The following is an 11,014-nucleotide window of genomic DNA, read 5'->3' as shown; positions in this document are numbered from 1 at the left end:
CATCACATAATCAAATCCTGCCAGATAGTTGTTCCAAAGGCACTGATCTCACACTCCCGGTCCTGAGACTTCTCACCACCATCCTCTACCTGGAACTTGACTATAGGTGTTTTATAACCAATTGCAGTTTGCCTGGTATTTTCCTGCTAATCAGGTGACTGGGTTCTTGTAGAAAGAAGGTAAGATTTACTGAACTTTGTCTCTGACTATATACAGTGTAAGAGATACTCAACAAACCCTGGCTGAACTATGTGGCTGTGGTGTTTGAATGTTCTTGAATTACCCCCACAGGCTCATATATTTGAATACCTCATCTCCATTAGTGGAACTGTCTGGGAAGGGTTAGATGTGACTTTGTTGGAGGAAGTGACACTGAGGAACAGGCTCTGAGGTTTCCAAAGCCCATACCATTCCCAGTTAGCTCTCTCTGTCTTCTCTTTGGGGATATGCAAGATATGTCAGCTCTCAGGATCTAATGCCATGCCTGCTGCCATACTCCCTAACATGACAGTCATGGACCCTCTAGAACACTCTAGTAGTGTGAACCCCAAATTAAATGCTCTCTTTTCTAAGTCACAGCAATGGAAAGGTAATTAAGACAATACTTTCTTTGTGTAATTCAATACATATATTGTTAACAATTTACTAAGACACCAAAAACCACCTGTTTTATTTTTAATTTTTTACTTACATTGACTAGACAGCATGTTTCTCCTTTGCTTTCATATGCTTTCAAAGCTTAAAATTGGGTATTTTTAATATGTTACAAGTATGGAAAGATGAATTTATATTTTGAGGAAAACCTTTCATAATTCTACAAACATTGATATTTACAATAGCCTTAATGTAAATATATACAATGTAGCATAACATCTAAATGTACAAAATAGTTTTATATCATTATATTGGTATAGAACACTGAAAATACAAACTAGTGAAAAAATTCACAAAAAAATGGCTAGTATTGTAGGAAATCAGCAACAAGTTCATAAACTGCCATACAATATCTTATATATCACATAACTGTGCAAGTCAACTCTAATCTAGACTTTTAAAGGCAAATGACTTATCCACACAAATCATGCTAAAATCTAACTACAATTTTAAAATTCATAAGCAGACATTTTTCTCTTCGTTTTGTTTTAAAGATAGGGGCTTACTATGTAGTCCTGTTCCTAGAACTCACTCTATAGACCATGCTGGCCTCAAACTCTGAGACTCAGCTTCGGAGTTCTGGGATTAAAGGTGTGCGCCACCACACAGGGCTCAATTTTATGATAATATATGAAATAGGAATTTGAACTGTGAGAACATTCAATGAATTTCTAGAAAGCTACTAGGAATCCTCAGAGAAAACAAACCAGGCATTTTCCCTGGGACTCGTAAGTATACAATAGGAACACCAAAGGGGGAAAATAAAAGCCTCCCAGGTGCTGTGAGTTAATTTCACCTTTAAAGTTTAGTTTCATTTAAAACCCTTAAAGTTCCTCTAGGATGCTTTTATTTTCTTGTGATTTAGTGGGGGCAATAAGGAAATGAGGTAGCTTAGAAGAAATACCAGAAAGCAAAATTACAAGAAACAAAAGCACATATAAAACCTTCTCAGAAAAGGTCAGGAAATAATCTAAGTACAGCACATTATTCTAACTATATGAAGTCATAAAAGCATTATTAAAGAATAGGAAAGTGGAGAGGCAGATCAAATGTCTTTGTTAAATTTGTTAATACTGATTGAGTACATGTTTATCAAAATGTGTGCTGTTCTTTGTGCTTCTGTAAAGGTACTCTTCCTTCATGTCACACTGTGTGACACCAGATGAAGTATTTTGGGTGACTAGCTCTACTACTGGTAAGAAACCCACATGGATGTCTACTGATGACTTACAAGTCTGTGGTAAAAGCAGGAGGTCAACTAGGTGGCTTCTGCTGGCACAGAACAAAACAACTCTCTTGGACATTCTGGTTCTATCAGCTTCCCCATTGCACTCAAACCCAGAAAAGACAATCTAAAAAGCAGGATAGCTTGGGCTGGCATGCTGAGGCTGCCATTTTCTTTGTCCTGAGAACTGAAGAGGCCAAATGTGCTGGCAGTCCTGCATGTCACAGACCTCACCTACCCCTCAGCCCAGGAGGAGGAATATTCTGTGGAGAAGCCTGGGCCAGTACCAAACCACGGCGGGGAAATCTAAATGGGTCTGTTTATCACTTTCACTTTAGGTATAAACCTATGAGCTGTGAGGACGGAAGAATAAAAGGGCTTGAGATAAAAGGGAGGTATGGCACAAGCTGTAAAAGTAGGAACCTGAAAAAAAAATCTGTCTATTGACTTCTAACTGCTGTCACCCAACCTCCTCCCTCCCCAACCCCAGTCTCTGTCTCTCTCCCAAAAATGAATGGTGCTAAGCAATACCCTGACTTCTGGCTAGGGTGGGAAAGAATGAAGTTCAGATGTACAGGCCTGTGACCATGGGAACTGCAGTGATACAGGACAGAGTGACAGTAAATATCCTAGAGATGGTGGGAAGGGGACAGAGAATACCAACTGCATTTTTCCAACACTTTCTGAATAGAGACAGGGCAAACCATCCACTGGGCACAGTGTCTCAGACTTCCAGGGCATTTAACAAGCATTTGACTTAATTTTATTAGTAAAAATAATCCAAGTTTTAGATTAAAGGAATATTTTAATCCAAAATATGAATGCTGTCATTTTATACAAACACAATTATTAAATGAACATTTAAATTTTGTTTGGAAGGGGTCCAAGTTGGCCAAAGTGCTTGGGGCCTAAAAACCTCATGAACTGTGAGCACAGGGTCAAACCAACTCTAGAAATGGAGCTTCAGGCCACTAACAAGGACTGGAGAAGAATGGTTCGAGGGTAAATGATGGCCAAGGAGTTTTACCTTGCTGGTCTTGTTTCACTGATTTTGTTTTCTTGAGTATTATTTTTGAAGAAGACTAAATCTAATAAAGGAGTACTATTATTAATTTAATTTACCCAGGTCAGAACAGGAAACAAATTTAAGATCATTATTTTACAGTTATGTCCTCCAAAAAGACAGAAGTTGGGCTGAAGGGTCTCAGGAGTCTTCGGTCCTCCACTTCTGTAAACTGTTCTTTAGGAGCCTGCCCCCTTCGTTCCACACTCATCTGTGCTTCTTTAAAGGCCTTGGCTCCACCCTAACTATGGTCAAGAGGCCAAGGTTGGCAAGGTCAGCACTGGGGCCATCTGCAGCTGCCGAAGCATGTAGACACTATGACAAGAGAAAAGCAGCATGGAGAACGGATAAGAAACAACAGGAGACAAATGCTAAATCTGAATGTTCTAAATTTATGCTGTTAAAAACTGGTATAGAAAGCCAGGTGGTGGTAGTACATGCCTTTAATCCCAGTACTAGGAAGGCAGAGACAGGCAGATCTTTGAGTTGAGTTCAAGGCCAGCCTGGTCTACATTGTGAGTTCCTGGACAGTCAGGGCTACACAGAGAAACCCTGACTTGAAAAACCACCAAAAACAAAAGAACAAAAGACAAAAACAAACAAACAAAACCCCAAAAACACAACTGGTAAAGAATTCCTGTGTGAAGCATTTTCTGAACAGCAGGTTTGAGATACCCACACTTTGTATATACTTCTTTGTATTTAAAAAATATTTCATAAGATACATTATAAATGTATTACATAGTCAGAAAAATGGACACCTAATAGTTGCTTAAAAACTTGTGTTCTCAAGACCCTACACTCTAACTACTGCCATCTTTTAAGTCCTTACAATGTAGCCCCAGGGCAGTGAACATGGTTAAACATGAGCATGTGAAAAACCCAGATTTGACAAAGAACTTTTAGCAACTTAGCAACATTCTAGGGAAACACCAATCAAGAAAGTTAATCAACATCCACTCCTCTGTTCCAACAGCCTATGAAGAGCAGGTGAGGAGGAAGAAAGCACAAAAGAATGAATACTATTGACTTTCATAGTCTTCTGTGCTTGAAGAGACATCAAGTTCTAATATTCCGCTCTCTGAATTTCAATTAAAGAACCTAAATTTTAGACATGTGACTAGATCAAGGTCATATACCAAAGCTGATACAAATTCGCTTGACAGCTCAGGATTCCTGAATTTTTGCTTTGGAGTTCTTATACTTCCAAACTTCAAGGGAATTTTACAAAGTACATTTCATTGTTCATGTGAAATGTACACAGGGAAATGGAAAAACTACTAGTTTTCTTTTAAAAATACACATTAATTTGGGAACTGTACAATCTTAAAATGAAGCTCCAAAGAAGCAACCATAAAAAAAAAAAAAAAAATCAACAGATAAAACCAGAGCTGGAATAACATTGGGAGGTTAGATTAGCCTGAGTTATACACAGGGACCTCAGCCTAAAGACAGCAAACTGTTTCTTCAAATCAGATTTAGGCCACTCCAGCCAGTGCTGCCCTCTTTTTTGGCTACAACTGAAACAACAACAAAGGCAAATTCTAAACTTGAACCTGATCAGTTTCAAGATAACAAAACTGTTAGCATTAAGAAGGCCTGGATGATGGGCAAACACCAGTTCTCCAGCTAACAGAAATAGTCACTAACTGCTCCTTTCCATGAAAAAGTCTATTTGCTTTTGTTTCTTATTTAGGAAGTATGAACTGGGTTAAATATGTAAGATGCTAGACAGCATCTCTTTGTTTCTAAAACATCAACAACTGATTTTAGCTTTATTGTTATTTGTCTCTTTCCCCTGACAGCAGGGGAAAAAGCTAGGTAGAGGGTTACATTACCAAGTCCAGTTAAATGACATTTTTTCCGCACTACTATAATTAGGCAGAGCTGGAGCTATTTCACTTGTGAAATCCATCTAAAATATTGAAATCACTGAGAATGTTGTACAGGGCTACACACTAAAACTGAAGCAAATACATGGGACTGAAAACTGGTTATTTTCCCCTTTGTTTTCTTGTCTGAATGTTTAAGGATACTCTCCTGCCCATGTTGGCACTCTATAGTACGGTGTTAGATATCTTAGTCAGTAGTCCTCAACCACATCAACTCATTCTACACATACCTCACCACCTGAACATATGGGAAGAAAATAAGTATTGCTAATGAGATAAGATGCCAAAATGAAAAAGAAAAGACTACTTCAGAAGTAAGAGTTCAACAGTCTACTGATCAAGCTGGACACACAGTAAGGTCGACCACTGCTCCAGCTTTCATAGGCTTACACTGCTCACTACAGACAGGAGTCTTGATTACCACTACATGAGAACCAGCCTCTCTCTCTTCCTTTTCGAATTATTATGTGGGAAAGGTTAGGATTTTATGCTTTAAAAGAAAAAATACTTCGTTATATTCTTTAAAATCTCAATTATTTACAGTAGCATGCCAAGATTAGAACAGAATCTTACTTTTAAATAGTTACATGAACAACTCCTTTGTACTGTTTTCTTCAGCCAGCCCATTTTCTTCCTTGCTTTTGTAATTGGAAAGGAACAAATTTTCTATCTGAGTCAAGAATTCCTCAGCGATGAAGCAATTGGCTACTTTGCTTAGTGTTTTCCTTAGACACTCCAAAAGCTAGTAGAAAAGAAGAATTTATATTTAAGTATTAAGAGGACTTGCATAACTGTCACAATTTCTTTTCAAACCTCAGTAATACTCAAATGAGAAACACTGTTCCTTCTCAACAACCTCAGCCTTGAACACTGGAATCACATTGAAGGTTAAGTTTAGCTCCTTTATAATTCCACAGGAAGCAAACATGTGCAAGCAATGCTTTTTACTTTGGACAAATCCACATGATTGTTGTCCCCTTTAGCAGTTACATTGACAGAGCCATCTCTAAAGACTTAAAAACAAACAACAAGAACAATGAAGCACGTAAAACTGTGGGTCTAGGATAAAGCACAGGGCCTGGTGACCATATCCAAGGCTCAAACTGAGTGCCAGCACCAAAACCAAACATGTAAGAAAGAGAAACACAGAGGGGGAAAAAAAAGAACTAAGTATATAGTCCTTGGCCAGTTTTCTTGGCGATGAACACATTAGTCCTTCAACAGTATATAGGAAAATGTAGCAAAAAGAACTAATATGTTTAGTTTTCAGAATATTATCAAATGACTAAAACAAAAATGTTGACACTCTATTCATCTTAACCAGAAGAGTGAGTGAGTGAGTGAGTGTGAGTGTGTGTGTGTGTGTGTGTGTGTGTGGTGGTGGTGGGGTCTAAACCATTACTTTCTAAATACAATGCTAGAGCAAAATGACTACTTAAACTTAAATTAGATTTATACTATATATTTTTTAAATGGCCAAATGTTATGATTAAAAGGGAAACATGGTGCTCATGAATTTTAAAGAAAGAGCAAAGGCTCTTTATTGTACACAATGGTAACCTACAAAGAAATATATCAGTAAATGCATTCTAAAATATTATTTCTACATATAAGTTTAGCCAATAGAACATGTTAATTTTACAAAGTAAATCAATAAAGGAAACAGAAAATGTATCCATAGAACAGCAGAAAACATATCAGGAACACCAGCTTTGGAATATGATAATCTAATAAAACCAATTTAAAATGAAGGCAGCTTACTTTCTGCAAACAAGTTAGGTCAGAATCCCGGCGAAAGATTCTATCCATGGGGACACTGCTGTAGGAAGAAATTTAGAAACCAATGAGACAGATACACAACTGGTTGCATAATAAAATGTCATCAATACTAGACATCAGGATTCTATATTTAATTTAGGCTTTGCTTTCTGATTCAATTTAATGAGAAAGACTGCAAATCTGGGGCCATCACAAAACCACAACACATACCTATGAGAAAACCTGTATTTTTCAATTATCCATCTTGTCTTTTCAAACACCAATTCCCACTGAGGTTCTTCTAACATCTGTTGTACTTCAAATTTGTAAGGTAAACCTAGAGAAGTGTAAAGAAGGACATTTTCATCAACTATTTCTCCAATCTCCTTTTCTGACAGTTCTATGAAAAGCACTGTGAAAGGCAGGATGGCATCTCACTTATCTTCCAAACCAAGAGATCTTTTAAGCTGAAAAGGGCAGTAACAGAAACAAACTGGTCTGTTTTCAGCAAAACAAGGCATGGTACCTCCTAGGATACAAGTCATCAAGCCCATGGTAATATAGCTGCATAGGCAGGCAGCATTCTTGAGAAAACTACCAGGAGTTCAGAATGCAGTTCTTCCCAGTGGCTGTCTCCTGGCTCTGCTAGTTTCTTCACAAACATGTGCAGTCTATACTTTGCTAACTACTTGAGGGGGTTATCTTCTAAAGCTCTCTGGAGTTCACTTTGAAATAATATGGCAGACTGTTCTCTGGTAACTTAGTTGCCTCAGGTCCAACACCTTCACTCAAGTTTGCCAAGACCTGGTTGTGTCTCTCTCTTCCTGGTATAGCAAACTGGGCTTAACTGATTGGTTTCCCATCTCTGAACAACCATCTTCCTTCAGAGCCTAAGTTATATCCTAAATAAAATACTACTCTATTGTATATTTTGCCTAGTATTTTGGTTGCTTCAAAAAAAAGTTCTTATTACTTCATTTTGCCTAGAAGCAGAATTACATATATTTTAAATTATTAAATTCCAATGAATTAAAATGTGAATAGTCACATGTTCCCAGTATTAACTAATTGTATTAGATATGATTGGAATAGAGGCTCATGACCAAAACACATACATCTGAGATCTGACTTCAAGTGCAGACAAGTTTATCGTGATGCTTTCTGTTATAACTTTTAGAAATTACAGTTAAGTTGAAGAATTATGTGTATTATATGCTGTACTCAGCAGGGCATTATGGATTACTACTGATATTATTCATTCAAAAAAACTCACAGTGCTCATTAGCTGGTACTAAGGATACAAAAACAGTAAATTGCATCAAAAGCCAAAGTGGCCATTAAGGCAGAAAAAGTACTGCAGATTTATTAAAACAAAAATAAATTAACAGTCAACTGTGCTGAGAAGATTTTACCAAGGACAGACAGGGAATCAAAGAAAGATGAAATTAATTAATAAGCAAACATTCATTTAGAATCCACTTTATTCCAGGTTCCGTGCTGGAAGCTGGATAGAAAAACGAGTAAGATACAGTATGTAGTGTCAAAGATGTCATGATTCAACAGGGAAGGGACCGTTGCAAATGTAGTTTACACAGAATTACACCCAGAAAAAAATCTGAGTCTCCAACCACTTCCTTACAAAGTCCCCTCCCTGCCTTTCATAGTCTGCTATATTAATTCTCATGTAGACAGATGACCAGAACAGTCACAAGGAGACATACAGAAGACACACATCCCAGAGAAACCAAGTTGGGTAGTTGGCTATGTCAAACTAATTCTTTCTTGAGACAGACGGGACGTGGGAGATCTGAAGTCAGTCTGCTTTGGGAACCCTAATACTCTGGGGGTAATGGAAAGCTGGGTTATTGTGAATGTTCAAATTAAAATATACGGGACTAGGATGATATAGGTTAATTTGACTCGGGGAGAAATCACCTACACGAGAAAGCGATAACCCAGGATCAATGCCCTATTGCTCTCTGTGACCAGACCAGAACCAGCTCGAGTGTCCCTCACCCCAGACCAAATCGCATGCGCTCAGGTACACACCTGTGACCATGCCCAAATGGACATGGTCAGTGCCGAAGGTGAGTCTGGTATCTTTCACTACAATTCCCTTTTAGTCTAAAGAAAAAGATTTAGACTTGATACACAACTATATGCAAAGATAGCAAATATCAAGTATGCAGGAGGAGCAGGAAAAGTAAAAACATACACCCTTAAGACCTATTGCCAGTGAAGCAACAAGAGCAAATGGCAAGAACTACAAGATATGGTTTTGTTTTTTCTTTATTTGCATGTCACGGCAGAGAAAGCAAGATTGCATTTATGAAAGTATCTTTCTGTGAACGGTGTTTTGTTTTCTACTATGTCTCCGGTGGCCAGTGTATACACACTTCTCTGCATGCAATGTTTCCAGTGCTCAGCATGTACACTGCCTGTGCAACACAATGTTTCCAGTGCTCATTAGATCCACTTCCTGCTCTAACATTTCTCCACATTTTCATCCTTTTATCTAAGGCCATGGTAACACTAGAATGAAAGGGAAGAGGGTGGTTTAGCTAGGTGGCATGCAATGAGTCCTTGGTTGATACACTTTCTCATCAAACAGTTTTACACAATTATAAGTTCTTTAACTTGAGGATAGGGATAGTAAGAAGCTATCATTGCTGAAACTTACGGTAGGTACCATCTGGGCTAACTTCTTCACTTATAACCAAGCAGGTAATCTGGGAATATGGTAAAGGATTACTTCGATTATATGGACTAACAATCATTCCAATGAACTTTGCTCCTCCTCTAGAGAAGTAAGTCTGCAATAAAAAGAAAAATATAATTATTTCAGCTCTCAAGGCTCTAACTGATAGTTAATTGGAGGAAAGAAAACAAAAAAGGGGCCCTATCCAAACAACGGCAACTGAATGAAATGCCTATGCACTCATTTCAGGTCCAAACTGTTCACCTTCATCAGGAAATGATCCTTACAAATGCATACATCATGGCTGAGGACAGCATACTAAGTATGCAAGCAGGAGGACCACTTTTCACCTATCCAGAACCCACATAATAAGCCTGCGGTAATCAGTTATATTGTAACTTGCAGCCTAAGTACTGAGGAAAGGGATGGGAAGACAGGACAGGAGGGTACTAGCTGGGTACCTCGGCCTCGCTACAGGTTCAGTGAGAAATCCCATCGCAATGGAATAAAATGGACAGGGACATAACAGGACTCTCAGTGTTCTTCTCCGGTTCATGTGCAAACACACAGGAGTGCACACCTCCCCTCACAAACACACACACACACAGAATTAAAAACAAGAAGACAACAGAAATGCCATATATGTGGGTGATACAGATCTATCTCAGTACTCAAGAGGCTGAGACAGGAGAGTGGAGAATTATCACAAGTTCCATGCCAGTCTGGGCCCACAGAGTAAGAGTCTTTGTCAAACAAAACAAAATACATACTACAAACAAATGTGTGGTACATATTGTAATGTCAAATCACTTGACTGTAATTCTTATTAACAAGGCAATAACTTACTATCTACATAGAAAAAATTAGCTATCTACATAGAAAATACACATCAAACCTAACACTAAGTAAAAATACAACTTGTTTTTACAAAGAGATATACCAATACTTTCAACTACTATAATTATAACAAGTCTTGCTCTACTTCCTGTCAGTTTGTAAGGGCTTGAGGAGCTTGTCCATAGAAAAAAACAAACAAACAACCACCAGAAGAAAACAAAAATAAAAAATCCTCAAACCTGTCTATAACCTGTTGACCTTCCAAATGTTTACTGATGTGATTGGAGGGAAAGCAAGTTATTTCAGAACTGCAGATGTAAAGACTGTTAGTGTAAAGCTAAAATTAATAGATGTTTAATTTCACAGAAACCAACAGGAGGATATGTAATAGTTTACAAAATGTAGGCAAATAACACTATCAACACACCTGGTATTTGGCTTGTGTGTCAATGTCTCGTAAAGACGGATTAGGATCAAATGCAGGATGAGAATGGTACCACCCAATAACACTGTAGCCTCTAAGAGCCAAGGTTTCTGAGGCCTGTGTTTGTGATACAGGATCCATCTCACATTGCAGTCCTGTACTCAGACTGTTACACGGTTCTGCTGCACAGACCTGTAAAGGATTTGTACATACCTGATTATAGTGAAATCCTATCTAGTCTATCACTTGCCAAATAAACTCCAAAAGTGTGACTATAGGCTATGAACTTAGGTAGCATTTTTCTAATCTAAAAGGCACAATAATTGGTATTTTTCCACCTACACAAAGACATTTTCAACAATTCCTATACATATGGAAGGAATTTTAGTAGAATGATGTATGGCAGCATTTACCCACAAGCACTAGAATATATTACTGCTCTTAGTTATAGCTTTTCACTGGT

General features: G+C 38.0%; 1 protein-coding gene across 8 annotated transcripts in view; it reads right to left on the bottom strand.

Moving 5' to 3' along the window:
• Positions 1-641: 641 nt before the first annotated feature.
• The window catches only part of Mysm1 (Myb like, SWIRM and MPN domains 1), a 37,524-nt gene continuing 27,151 nt past the window's right edge, over positions 642-11,014 (bottom strand). For 6 of the 8 annotated variants that reach the window (XM_027400427.2, XM_035439800.1, XM_027400430.2 and 3 more), the window contains 6 exons: positions 10,555-10,743; positions 9,273-9,405; positions 6,824-6,929; positions 6,596-6,653; positions 5,408-5,576; positions 642-3,257 (listed from right to left, as the gene is read on the bottom strand). In XM_027400427.2, the coding sequence (XP_027256228.1) occupies positions 5,418-5,576; positions 6,596-6,653; positions 6,824-6,929; positions 9,273-9,405; positions 10,555-10,743 (645 nt within the window). In that variant the 3' untranslated portion in view covers positions 642-3,257; positions 5,408-5,417. Of the gene's footprint in view, positions 3,258-5,407; positions 5,577-6,595; positions 6,654-6,823; positions 6,930-8,863; positions 9,125-9,272; positions 9,406-10,554; positions 10,744-11,014 lie in introns of those variants that run through there. The other 2 variants (XM_027400426.2, XM_027400429.2) reach the window with 2 other exon arrangements.

Source organism: Cricetulus griseus, chromosome 2 (genome assembly GCF_003668045.3).
Source record: "Cricetulus griseus strain 17A/GY chromosome 2, alternate assembly CriGri-PICRH-1.0, whole genome shotgun sequence".
Lineage (NCBI taxonomy): Eukaryota > Metazoa > Chordata > Mammalia > Rodentia > Cricetidae > Cricetulus > Cricetulus griseus.
The sequence above is the reverse complement of the archived record's forward strand: the minus strand, read 5'-3'. Positions and strand labels throughout refer to the sequence as shown.